Genomic DNA, 14,734 nt, shown 5'->3' with positions numbered 1-14,734 from the left:
TGTTCCATGTAATAAAAATAATTAATTGCAAGTTAAAAACCGGGTATATGCAATACATTTTCAATTATGATAATTATCAAACTATAAAGTTTATCACTTTATAAACAACAGGTGGCATTTCTGCATGGCCAAGTTGTTAATTACCTGAGTTGAGGGATAATAGCTACTGTTTGATCTTTACTACCTACAGGATGTTTACTTATCAGTAGGTGTCAAAGTACGGACTGTTTTAATTACCAGGATCAAAAGGTGATCGAGAGGATTAATATTTTTCTTGTTTAGTTATTTATTTGTCATTGCTTAAATTTCAAATGAAAGAAAAGGTGAATATTTTAAAAGCAGTATGGTATATTTTTTTATTTAATGCATGAAAAGGATATATATTTTGGCACTATGACATTATGAAACCGTTTAAGTACCAAGCCACTTTGACCAATTGTTATCTTTACAATTATTTTTTCATTATTGACTTTTTCAGAATAAATTTTGTTTGCATAGTTGCCATATATATAAAAGTTCTTAAAAAAATACAAAAATTATTTTGACAATTTTTTTCTTATTCAAAAAATGAATAAACTAAAAACTGAATTGTGGATTTTTGTACTGTGACTTTCTATCCTACATTCATGACATTCATCCATAGGTAGGACTATGCTCATAATGGTTGGATCTTATATAACGTGTATAGTATATATGACACATATAATAATATTTGTACGTAAAATCCAAGGACTATGACAATCATATATACTTATACGGATTTCCAATTTTAAATTTTGTTTGATTTTTAAATTTTGGTATATGTTAACTACAAGTCTATCCAGTATTTCATTTTTTTTTCATGAAATAGCTTGATCAATACATTTTTTGCTAAACCAGCCAAGCAGATTACTGTGACTAACAGTACTGACTAATCAATTCTTCACATAATATCTGGAGAATAAACTTATATAATTTGAAATGCTGCTGTAATGAATAGATGTCAAATTTTATGCATGAAAAGGATATATTTGTTGGCACTATGTCATTATGAAACCGTTTAAGTACTTCGGTAAGTTAGTAAGAGAATTTTTATTTTTATGTACCTCAGAAAAACCCATAGTTTAATTTTAACAAATCAACAAGTTACGACCTCCGTCGTCTTTTGGAAGCACGTGTTGGGAATGCCGTTTTTCCGCCATGGAAAATAACATGCAGGGTTCTACTTCTGCTTCTACCGCCACTTAAGGATGCACATGTTAATATTTTATAGAAAAAAAAGGTTGACTTGTGCTGAGACTACTACAATATATGTGTTATAATAGTCTCAGATTTGTGCTTGTGGTTTTCCAATAAATTTCTAATCATAAACATTCGATTAAAATAATTATGTGAATATTAAGCATCGATAAATGTATGTCAATATTCTCAATGTAATAATTGTCACCGATATATATCAAAACTGTTATTTTACTTAGAAAGCCTAATCTGTTTACATACGATATAACACACGTATCTGATCAGGGATACCCACTGTGCATCAAATCTGTTGGGTATAAGTAGTGAGTTGTAGTGGTGTGTTTTACTAAATCGTTCAGGTGTTCAAATGGCAAACTGACAGTAATTTGCAAATATCTCGATAATTACAAGATGAAATTATATCGTTTTTTTTGCATTCTTAAACGTTAATTACGAACTTTAGAATAAGACAAACATGATTATAGCGTTTTAGTAGCTCTTTAAATTGAGTCAAACACACCTTGCCACAAGAGGGTAAGAGAATGTCATTATTCTGGAGCATTTCTGATGGCCGAGGTATGGTTTACTGCACAATGTAATTTACTTTTACTAAAGCTCAATATCCCTTCTTTAATTTTTATACTATTTTTACATTTCTTGATCGGTGTGAGAAAAATATTTTCTTCTCACTAGTGAAGAATCTGTTCTCAGCAAATGATTGATCAAAATTTAATAATGACGTCAAATTTTCTTGGTTTCTTCTGAATTTTCCTACTATGCATGCTGTGACGTCATGAAAAAAGGCGACCATGCCTGATGACGTCACATATAAAAAACACAACTTTCTGGAAAATCTTTGAAAAGGAAGGATAAAAATCATTTAATAGTGAAAAAGATTGCAACACTTTAACTCATGTTTCAGGGGCGGATCCAGGAATTTGGAAAGGGGGGGCGAAGTTTTTAAAGATTGCCGAGCGGATCGAGGCGAAAAATTTTTGGGACCTTTTTTGGGCTATAAAACATAAAATAAGTGTAAAATTCACTTTTTAAACGGTTCCTGGCGAGGGGCATGTATATTCTATAGTTGCTGTAAAGTGTAAGGGTTGGACATGTTTTATGCTGTATTCTCCCTATTGATTGTCTATCATAAAATGATAGTATGGATCCAAAGCTATGTACTGATATATTTGATGTGGGACTTGCCAGTAAAAAATAGACATGGAAAATTCTCGTTTGTTGTATGTTAAGTTAGCATAACCTCACAGATTTCTTGTTGTAAACAAGAAATACGCCGGGCTATTCGATGAAATTTACAATACGACCGACACGAGTTAAAAAAGTCAAACAAGCAATTTTTATCCAAATATTTTGTTGATATGTTTCACCAAACAAAATTAAGGGAGGTGAGGGGTTCCAAATCAACCAAAGGCTACAAATGAGTCTGAAATGACAACGAATTTATGAATGACGGTCGACAAATGGAGACATAAAGGCCACACTCAGCAGTCAGGTTGCAGTCTGGTCTTGAAAAAAGTATTCAATATATCAGTTCGGTGAAACAGACATTCCGGTCAGACATGCAAACCCTGGCCTCAAAAAAATACGCCCATTTTTTATTCATCATGTTCATTTAATGCTAAATAATTCTGTTGGAAATTTTCGTTTCTAATAGCAAAAAAGTGGACAAGATTATTGTTTTCAATCCAGATACGGCCAGAATTTTTATTTAATGCAAAAATCAGAGTCAGATTGTTTTCTCTTAAATACCTTAGACTGCCTCCTCAAATCAAATGGTTCGTACCTTAGACTTTAAATCTATCTAGAGCTTATACTGACTGGGGATCATTATTCAGCTTTCATGTTATTTTTAAATAGGCTGGGGCGTTTGGGGTTAAACATGTTTTCGTAGGTAAATAATATTGCTGTGGATTTTTTTTTCATGAGAGTGTAATAGAGTATTACTTTCTGTTTGGTTGAATTGTGAAATAGAAGTCACTACGTTCTTGCTCAATCCTGTGTCGCTTTGAAGGTATCATGGTTGTCATCCTCAGCCTAAGCAATGTAATTTACTGTTATTTGAATTTTCAAAATGACTGAGTGACGTTTTTTTGACGCACTGGTCAACTCCACCATAGCGAATCACATGACTTTGACATAATCAGTAAATACCAGCGAAAAATATCTTTATAAGTAAAGAGTTGTCGCATAAAAATTAAATACACGGGAAATGGCAAAGTTCACGAAGTCTAGTCTGATTAATCTTTTACATAAAAAAAAAAAAAAGTCCAAGCAAAGGGGGGGCGTACGCCCTCTACGCCCCCCTCTGGATCCGCCACTGTGTTTTACGATATTACTCCACTCTCAACAGTTGAATTTTAATTATCTTAAAAGCTCAGCAAGCCTCACGCTTTAAATATTTAAATTTAACTGTCTCGAGAGGAGAAATATCGTAACACACTTGTTGCAGTGGTGGAATCTATATGTCTCTTATCATGCTTATCTTTATACATCAAATTAGTGTTCATTCAATTCTCAGTATCCCATGCTATATACATAAATATGCGTCTGTCAGAGACCTTAAAATTTGCAAATGACCGACACAATTTTGGTATTTTACAATAAAAATCATAGTGAGGACCAGCAGTATTTCTTCACCAGAGATAACAAGCATTCTGAGAGTATTGCATAGCAATAAATAGTCCCTACCTGTTAAATATTCATTGTAATGGAACGAAATTCTAACTTGATCTATATCTTGTCATGGTGTATTTAACTACATAAAAATATCATGTCAATATCTTCAATCATGACAAAAAACTGTTGAAAACTGATTATTTAAGTGATTTTTTTTATGTCCAAAGACCATAACTCTGCACAAAATCATCAGACCAGAACAAAATTCGAACTTGATCTGTAACTTGTCATGATAAAACTATATACTAATTATCAAATCAATATCTTCAAGAAAGACAATAAAAAGTGTCGAAAACTGATTATTTTAGTGAATTTACACATGGCCTGGGCAATGTATTCGTTAATTTTATCCCTCAATAACACTCAGGATAAATTTGATAATCATGGCCAAGGCCATGTGTAAATTTCCAAACAAATATATGGCTTCCATGAATTATTTCTTAAATGAAATATATCCTTTATCAACAAGAGTGCACACGCTGAAATGTCTCGCCTTCTTTACTAATCATTGATATTATGTTGATAGTCCTAAATATAAAGCTTTATTACAACTGTCACATAAAATTAACATTAACCAAGTAAACTAAACATTGACCAATGAACCATGAAAATGAGGTCAATGTCAGATGAACCATGCTAGGCAGGCATGTACAGCTAACAATTCTTCCATACAACAAATACAGTTGACCTATTGCTTATAGTTTAAGAAAAACAGACCAAAACACAAAAACTTAACACTGAGCAATGAACCTTGAAAATGAGGTCAAGGTCAAATAAAACCTGCGTGACTGACAAATAGATCATAAAATATTTCCATACACCAAATATAGTTGAAATATTGCATAAAGTATTAGAAAAAAAGACCAAAACTCAAAAACTTAACTTTGACCACTGAACAATGAAAATGAGGTCAAGGTCAGATGACACCTGCCCGCTAGACATGTACACCTTACAATCATTCCATACACCAAATATAGAAGACCTATTGCATACAGTATAAGAAAAACAGACCAAAACACAATAAAATGCTCCGCAGGGCGCAGCTTGATACGACCGCAGAGGTCGAACCCTGAACAGTTGGGGCAAGTATGGACACAACATTCAAGCTTGATACAGCTTTGCATTTGGATTGTGATTAAATATTTGACACAGCATAGGTTTCTGACACAGAATGAATGTGGTCTAAGAACTTAAAAATTTTAAATTGGACATTCACCTATTATGGTCCAATATCCAAAATCTAAATACATGGTTAGATTCAGCATATCAAAGAACCCCAAGAATTCAATTTTTGAAGAAATCAAACAAAGTTTAATATTGGACCCTTTTGACCTCAATGTGGACAAAGTTGATAACGGGGCCCAAAAATCAAAAATCTAAATACATGGTTAGATTCAGCATATCAAAGAACCCCATATATTCAATTTTTGTTGAAATCAAACAAAGTTTAATTTTGGACCCCGATTTGGACCAACTTGAAAACTGGGCCCATTATCAAAAATCTAAATACATGTTTAGATTCAGCATATCAAAGAACCCCAAGAATTCAATTTTTGTTAAAATCAAACTAAGTTTAATTTTGGACCCTTTGGACCTTAATGTAGACCAATTTGAAAACGGAACCAAAAATTAAGAATCTAAATACACGGTTAGATTCGGCATATCAAAGAACCCCAATAATTTAATTTTTGATGAAATCAAACAAAGTTTAATTTTGGACCCTTTGGACCTCAATGTGGACCAATTTAAAAAACGGCGCCCAAAATCCAAAAACTTAATACACGGTTAGATTCAGCATATTAAAGAACCCCAAGAATTCAAGAATAAAACCCCATTGAAATTGGTCAAGAAATAAGCAATTTATACGAAGTACTTCTTTTGCACAATACTGTGCAATTGAATATTTCCTGCTATTGCGCAATACTGTACAATTGACAATTTCTTGCTATTGCGCAATATTGTGCTATTGGATATTTCTTGCTATTGCGCAATACTGTGCAATTGAAGATTTCTTGCTATTGCGCAATACTGTGCAATTGAAAATTTCTTGCTATTGTGCAATACTGTGCAATTGAAAATTTCTTGCTATTGCACAATACTTATTATATAAAAATTTACACATCCTGTTTGGTGTGTATCTCCTACCATATCATTATATTTTATTTGCTTTTAAATATAAATCAGAAATAACCAACTTAAAATGGAAAATTTTAAAAGAAAAAAAAAAGGAAAAAAAGAAAAAAAATGAAATGAAAAAATCCCCCCCCCCAAATTTTTTGAACCCCCTTATGATTCATCACCCCAAACTCAATCCCAGCCTTCCCTTTGTGGTACGGTACCTTGCAGTACAATTTCATAGAGATCCATACACTTGAACACAAGTAATTGTCTGGAAACTAAAAAAAATGTGTTTTTTGGCCCCTTTTTGGCCCCAAATTCCTAAACGTTTAATGCAATTACCCCAAAACTCAATTCCAGCTTTCCCTTTGTGATATGGAACCTTGTAGTACAATTTCAGAAAGATCCATACACTTACACACAAGTTATTATCATGAAACTAGAAAAATGCTTGTTTTTTGCCCCTTTTTTGGCCCCTAATTCCTAATATTTTGAGGCAATTACCCCCAAAATCAATCCCAGCATTCCCTGTGTGATATGGAACCTTGTGGTACAATTTCAGAGAGATCCATACACTTTAACACAAGTTATTGTCTGGAAACTAGAAAAATGCTTATTTTTGGCCCCTTTTTGGCCCCTTATTCCTAAACGTTTTGGGCAATTACCCCCATACTCAATTCAAGCTTTCCCTTTGTGATATGGAACCTTGTAGTACAATTTCAGAAAGATCCATACACTTACACACAAGTTATTATCATGAAACTAGAAAAATGCTTGTTTTTTGCCCCTTTTTTGGCCCCTAATTCCTAAAATTTTGAGGCAATTACCCCCAAAATCAATCCCAGCATTCCTTTTTTGATATGGAACCTTGTGGTACAATGTCAGAGAGATCCATACACTAACACACAAGTTATGTCTGGAAGTTACAAAAATGCTTATTTTTGGCCCCTTTTGGCCCCTAATTCCTTTACTGTTGGTACCATAACCCCCAAAATCAATCCCAATCTTCCTTTTGTGGTATTGAACCTTATGGTAAAATTTCATAGAGATCCATTCACTTAAACTAAAGTTAGAGTGGGAAAACCAATGTGTCTCGGACGACGCCGGACGACGACGACGACGACGACGCCGGACGACAACGACGACGACGCCAACGTCATACCAATATACGACCACAAAATTTTTTTGCGGTCGTATAAAAACTTAACTATAACCACTGAACCATGAAAATGAGGTCAAGGTCAGATGACACCTGCCAGTTGGACATGTACACCTTACAGTCCTTCCATACACCGAATATACTAGACCTATTGCTTATAGTATCTGAGATATGGACTTGACCACCAAAACTTAACCTTGTTCACTGATCCATGAAATGAGGTTGAGGTCAAGTGAAAACTGTCTGACGGGCATGAGGACCTTGCAAGGTACGCACATACCAAATATAGTTATCCTATTACTTATGATAAGAGAGAATTTAACATTACAAAAAATCTCAACTTTTTTTTCAAGTAGTCACTGAACCATGAAAATGAGGTCAAGGACATTGGACATGTGACTGACGGAAACTTCGTAACATGAGGCATCCATATACAAAGTATGAAGCATCCAGACCTTCCACCTTCTAAAATATAAAGCTTTTAAGAAGTTAGCTAACGCCGCCGCCGCCGTAGCTGCCGCCGGATCACTATCCCTATGTCGAGCTTTCTGCGACAAAAGTCGCAGGCTCGACAAAAATAGATTATTATCTAAATAAATTTGTTCACTTCATCCAAATTTTTTTTTAATATGTAGCATTCAGAAAATTATTTAATACAGAATCAATAACAAACTAACCTACAACTAAATTCTACAAACAATTTACCAAAGAAAAGTGAACAAATCCAAAATGTCAATTATCATTAATAAAAATATCTTTAAAAAAAGAGTTATTTCCCTTTGAACAGAAATCTAGTAATTAATAAGTAATTTGTCAAAAATTTAATTCTAGGGAAAGGGCTTTAACTGAACAAGCAGAAAAGCTAAAATCGTGAAAATTGAAATTGATCTGTAACTTGTCATGATAAAACAATACACCAAATATCAAATCAATATCTTCAAGCATAAAGAAAAAAAGTCTGGATAACTGATTTGCCGGACTGACAAATGGACAGACAGACAGACAGACAGGCAGACAGACGGAGTGAAAACCTAAAGTCACCTTCGACTTCGTCGGTAGGGGACTAAAAAGATTTTGAGAACTCTTATCTGTTTTACATTACCTGTTGAATTCCCAGGAATTCTTGGTTCTATACCAAGTTTACCATATGCATAGTCTGGTGAAACCAACAGTTGTGCTAATTCTCCCTTTTTCATGGTTTTAATGCAAATCTCTAATCCATGAAGCAACTGATCTATAATACAATAAAATTTCATCTTAACGAACAAATAATTCTCAAAAAGTTTATGTTCATAGTTAAATCAAGAAATAATTCACCCATGGCTCTACAATCTGTTGATACCTGTACATTGGCATTGCATAAGGTCATGTTTTTCTCCAACTGTTATATACATCTTTACACTTAATCCATTGGATGTTGGATGGGTATTGACTGATATTTTAGTCTGACATGCATGATTATTTTAGAGTTGTTATTGACTAGCTGTCAGTAACTGTGAGTACTCTCATATCTCTATTTACAATGTAGTGTATTTTTTATTGTGGGGATGTGTAAGTACCCTGCCATGATAGGTCTGTGTATTTCTGCTTTAAAAACATTTCAATATGATTTTTTTGCATAGTATTATAGCAACTAATACCTTTTTGTACAAAATTAAATTAAAAGATACCAAGTTATGTACTTTTTGTGAACTTGGAGAAGAAACCATTGAACACCTTTTTTTTTTTAATGACCAATTACTTTGTTTTGGTTGCAAACATGAAAGTTTATTATTGAATCTGTTAGTCAAAATTACAAAGAACTATATATAAATGTAAATTAAATGAAACAAAACCAAATATTGTTGAGCGAATAGAAATAAAGAAATACCAATTTCTTGAATATCATATTGCTAAGAAAAGTGGTTAAGTCCAAGTTTGTGAAAAATGTTGGTCTCTGTTACATGTAATATTTAACTAAATAATGTTTCATATTATCTATGTTTTAGTTTTAATAAAAGAGAAAAGAAATAAGTTATATACTATGAGCAAATTTATGTTTGTCGTTAAAATCATGGAACATGTTGTAGCAAAACAGATAAGTGAAGAGTATTAGTGTTGTATGTGAGAAAGTCGGAGAGAGAGATTAAGCAAATACAATGTAACCTAAAATAGTCTTATTGCATGTATTGTTAAAAATCAATTAGTCAGAGATACATGTTGTATATTGTATTATTTTATATTGTAATAGCACAAATATGATAATTTTCACAAACTGAAGCGAATATTAGTGTATCGTGTGCTTGGCTGTTCTCTTGTATCCCCTGTAAGATAAAGATTAAAATTTCCAATAATTCTATCATGACTTACATAAAATATTTCTTAAATGACCTCTGGAAAATATATGTTTAATCCTTATAATTCTTAAACAATTTTTCATTTTTTTTTATTTGCTGTTGGCTAAAATTTACCTTTAAATCCACAGTTGATATTCAATTTTCATATGTAGTTATCTGAATTATGAGCTTACAAATAATGGAGTAACCTTCTGCTTGAAGTTTTTTATTTGTATTGCCTCATGTTTTGACATGACGTTATGTGTTAAGATCATGGAGTTTCTCTAAAATTCATTTTATTCTAAGATTACATATTTTTAAGCTCTATTGCATATATTAATTCTTTCTGTTAAGCATCAGAATAGAAAAAAAAGTCCTGCAATTTTTAAATCAATTAAAATTTTAACACAGCAAAAATCATGGTACATGTAAAGGCGTAATCAAATTTCTTACTTTGCCCAAGTTTATATCTTTCTGGTGCATTTCTCAATCTAGTTGAATCATATGGTTCATCAGCATACTCCAGGAATGCATTATAATGAACTGGAATAAAATTTATTGGTTACAAATGGATTCATTTATTTTCGTGGGTACCAATTTTCGTGGATTAAGGAAAACTTGCCTTTTCGTGGATATTTAATTTCGTGGTTAAGCAAAGTCTGCATACATTCCTTTTAGAAAATTTGTAATTTATTGAACATTTGAATTCGTGGTTCCCCTGTACCCACGAAATCCACGAAAATGTGTATCCAACAAATATTAATGAATCCACAGTAGAATGTTTTATTTTATATTAAATAAAGTTGTTGATAAGATACAAATGCCCAGCCCACCACTGAAATGATGGGAGGGGGCAATACATCTGCTTATTGTAAGTCAAATTGATAAAACATATATGATTTAGCATAATGATTATGAATTTACATAACAAATATATTTTGGGATGGATGGATGGAGTAAGACCTAGCATATATCACTTTACGTTAAATGGGTGGCAGGGATATAAAACAGTTAAATGCATTTCACATTCATTTCTTAAAGGGGGTCTCATTGGGGGGTTCTGATCCCAGATCCCGCTTACTGTTTTGTCAGATTCACGTATCCCGCTTACACTATGTAAGTAAGCAATTCTCATTTTTTTGTAATTTCCCGTGTCCCGCTAGACTTCATTTCCCATTTTCACGACACAATAATTTGACTTTCACGTGTCACGCTTACAAAAAATCGGCAATCCTGCATCACGCTTAGACCCCAATGAGACCCACCTTAAAGAATAAAACAAATTTATCTTTTTTTTTCATTTTTCAGTACTGTCAATTATGTAAATGAAACCACAAGTTTATTCTTATTGTTCTGCAATAAACAGTCAGGGGACTTACTTAAATGAGTGATTTTCTAAATCACTGATTCAAGTAACATTATGTTCCTAAAGGTTGGAAGTAAGAGTTGTCTTTCTTTAATAATCACCTATTTAAGTAGTACAAATTAATCGCTAGACTAAGTGATTTAATTTTATTGTAGCTTTAAATATAGAATACTAATGATCCAGGGACTAATTATGTTGCTAAAATTATCAGAACAAACATCTGTGTTGATAGGATGACCGGGTTATGTCAGGTGATGACCTTGTACTAAATCTAGGATAATGACATAAAAATCACTTGTTTAAGTATCATACCTCAATTTCCTTCCAAAAAATCACTTCTTTAAGTATCATTATTTTAATAACCCCCACTAATTTCAACACCCCCGAACAGTGAAATTTTGATCGCGAACAGTAGAATTTTATTACATAATCTATAAGATGAAACCTTGAACTTTACAGGAAAAATACTCCCACTGCTGGGAAAAATCTGTTAAGAAAGTATCAGTTCATTATGTAAAGCCATTTTTATAGCATTTTTTCAACTAAAATAGAATTTGCAGCTAAATGACTGCATCAAAGGCATAAACCTTGCTGCTAAAAAGAAGCAAAAAGTTCATTTTTTTCAATTTTACTAATGAAAAGATATTATCTAAACCTATGTGTTTAAAATTTTGGTAAAACTATAAAATCACAATTTGTGACAAAACTTCAAATTTGCTACTTAAATAAGTGATTTAAAAATCACTTATTTCAATAAGTCCCCTGACTGATAAAGATGAATTCACAAAACTTAATATTTTATAATCTTTAAGGATTTTAAGATCAGACCAGAAAAAAAGGCAAATATAAAATCTTGTGAGCATGTCCTAGAAATTAACAAAATATGAACACTGCAAAATTTTGTTTGCTTATGTCAAAATAAACGACAGTAATTACATCCCATTAATAGAAATAAGATTCCTTATCATACCTCATCCCCTTATTTTCAAACTACTGTAATTAAAAAATGTCCAAAATAAACTGCTGAATATTTCTTACCCCTAACAATTGCTTCTTCAGGGACAATACTTCCTCCTCCTGGGTGTAAAACCCTCTTTTTCACTCCACCATCACCAGATGGGGATATATCCTCCATTTTCTTTGCCAACTTTTGAAAGGGAGATAACTCATCATCGTCATCACTGTCTTCCTCATCAGGTATATAGATATTGTTCAGAATGTCCTCTGGTGGGAATGCTTCTTCTTCTTCCTCTTCAGCTGTTATGAAAATGCCAATGCATACTTTTGAAGGTCAAATTTATTGGTAATGGTTTTTACTAATGAGGTTTTAAAATGTAATGAGAATTTTTTCCTATGTTTTAATGAAAACACTAGTTTCTATCATGCAAAATGGGCAAATACAACCGGATAAATTGATTGTCCATTTTTCTGTATATTTACATTGTAAAATATCAGCTGTTAGACACAATATGAAGCTTTTTGAACTATTTTGCTACGCTAAGTTGACAAAAAGCTTCATACTGTGTCTAGAAGCTGATATTTTACGATATCAATATGCATGATATGCAGACCTGATAATCAGTACATACTTTATACTACAAAAATATCAGATTCACAGTATGTGATATAACACTTCGTGTACATTAAGTGACTCCTCCAAAATCTGATTTCAAATTCATAATTCTGATTTCAAAATTCATAAATCTGACTTAAAAATACAATTTGATTTGCAGCAAGATTTGTATTGTCCTTTCAGTAATGTTCTGCATTAGTTCAATGCAATCATCAATGTAGTGTAAGGCAAATGAGAACAGACAGTATTTTTGAGGTTTTCGATACACATTTTTTAGTTAATCAACTCATTTTATATTCAGTGTTTCCAGAATTTTTAGTGAGTTGCTCTGTGAAATATTCAACTTTATGTACATGATGTACTGTTGTGAGTTTAAAGTATAAAAAAGTAAGTATGCTGGAACCAAATAGACAAACTGCAGTTTTGAAATTTACATTTTTTTTATTATTGCTTGTATTATGTATCTAATTAACAGGAATTGTAAGCTGTATCCTTTTTTATCAAAGCATAAAATAAGCTCTTCATTTATATTTAGAATTGTGTAAGATATTTATTAAGAACTATATATTATATATTTGTAAGTTACCATTTTGGTATTCATCCACTTCAAATTCCACACCCCCTTCTGACTCTCTTAACTTCTGAATATCCTTTTCCTTCAGGCAAACTGTTGCTTCGTCACTCATCTGAAAATCAATGTAAAAATAACTATCAAAATATTAATAAATAAATCTATCTTTTTTTACACTATGCCAGAACCTAATTAAATGTACCTGAATCTTAAATTTCAATTTAATAACAAGATTCCGTCCTTTATAACTAAGCAGTTTGAAATTTAATTACATCCTGGCTGACTACAAATGAACCAGGCAACTTTTAAAATAGACTTTAAGCATGTTAAGTGGTATCAAAACAATCAATTGCTGTTTTAGGATTAAAGGTATTTTGGGTAGTTGTATTGTTCATACAATAACATATGACTTTTTTTTTATCTGTACACTCAAGTCAAAAAACTATTATGCCATTGGTTGAATCTCCATTGCAAACCAAACACAAAGATGTTACATATAATAGTGAATGCTTTTGAAAACAATACCCAGAATGCAATGCATTCTAAAATGGTGAATTGATTCACCAGATACATTTCATTTCAATAATCTAATAAACTTTTATTCCAACTGGTCAGTTAAGTTTAACTTTGACCATAAACTTTGAGCCTTTGTTAGGTATCAAAATCATGGTATGGTATGCTATTTGTTAATAAAATGCTCCGCTGGGCGCAGCTTGATACGACCGCAGAGGTCGAACCCTGAACAGTTGGGGCAAGTATGGACACAACATTCAAGCTTGATAAAGCTTTGCATTTGGATTGTGATTAAATATTTGACACAGCATAGCAGTGTTCTCCCCAGGCCCTTAAAGGACTGCGGGCCCGCGATGTATAATTTTCTACCGTGGTGGTATCGTTCTTGCCGCGATGTATAATTTTTCTCCGTGGTGCTAAAATTATCGGGAAACAAATCGTAAATCGGTAAAGTTTTAAACGACTTGTTAAACCTTTTCTGTGGGTATTAAATTTCAGATGAAAATTGACCAGTTTAAACCAGTTTAATCCAGTTCTGACAACTAGATTGTTTACACCACGTGATCGATTTACCTTTTGAGGTTAACCTTGGTGATTGGATTTAATCGATGTACATGATTCTTTTGTGTTTTAATTAATTAAGAGATCATAATTAATGATCAGACTTGTGAGGGACAAGCAGACATTTGTTAATTAACTCTATTACTCCAGCCTTTGGTCATAAATAATTTGCGTATTTTAAACGTGTTGGAGTTACCTCCCCTGATTTAGCTTATTACAAATAAGTGCTCCTAAAATATTATCTATCATTGAAAATAAAAATAAAGTACAAATTGAATGCAAAATTATATAAGAATGTTACCTTAAGGATAAAAACTTTCTTTGAACATACCAACAAAAATATATTGCAAATTATTTTTGATAATCATACTTTCATTAATGCACAGACATATTATAATAAATAGGTAGTATTTTTCCATGTGGTAACTGATTTGAGTTAAAGTAGTCCCAGTCTTTAGAGACAGATTGGAACTCAGCTAGATAAGATACATGGGTGTACAGATAGATGATATTAATTTACTCTGTTTGTCTACCAAGTAATACAAGAATGATTATAATAATAATTGTATTGTTGTTTAAAAGAATCATGTCTAAAGCTATGGAAAATAGTTTTTAATTTACTAAAGGTTCTGCATTAAAATTTAAT

At 32.2% G+C, this 14,734-nt stretch overlaps 1 protein-coding gene across 2 annotated transcripts in view; it reads right to left on the bottom strand.

Moving 5' to 3' along the window:
- The window catches only part of LOC127710886 (inactive peptidyl-prolyl cis-trans isomerase FKBP6-like), a 44,662-nt gene that overhangs the window by 25,075 nt on the left and 4,853 nt on the right, over positions 1–14,734 (bottom strand). The window contains exons 2-6 of one of the 2 annotated variants that reach the window (XM_052216846.1): positions 13,030–13,129; positions 11,909–12,127; positions 9,958–10,047; positions 9,445–9,492; positions 8,292–8,423 (exon numbers count right to left, since the gene is read on the bottom strand). In XM_052216846.1, the coding sequence (XP_052072806.1) occupies positions 8,292–8,423; positions 9,445–9,492; positions 9,958–10,047; positions 11,909–12,127; positions 13,030–13,129 (589 nt within the window). The remainder of the gene's footprint in view (positions 1–8,291; positions 8,424–9,444; positions 9,493–9,957; positions 10,048–11,908; positions 12,128–13,029; positions 13,130–14,734) is intronic. The other variant, XM_052216847.1, reaches the window with a different exon arrangement.

The sequence above is a fragment of the Mytilus californianus genome, unplaced genomic scaffold (assembly GCF_021869535.1).
Source record: "Mytilus californianus isolate M0D057914Y unplaced genomic scaffold, xbMytCali1.0.p SCAF_8, whole genome shotgun sequence".
NCBI lineage: Eukaryota > Metazoa > Mollusca > Bivalvia > Mytilida > Mytilidae > Mytilus > Mytilus californianus.
Note: the sequence above shows the minus strand (reverse complement) of the source record. Positions and strands in the feature narration are given on the sequence as shown.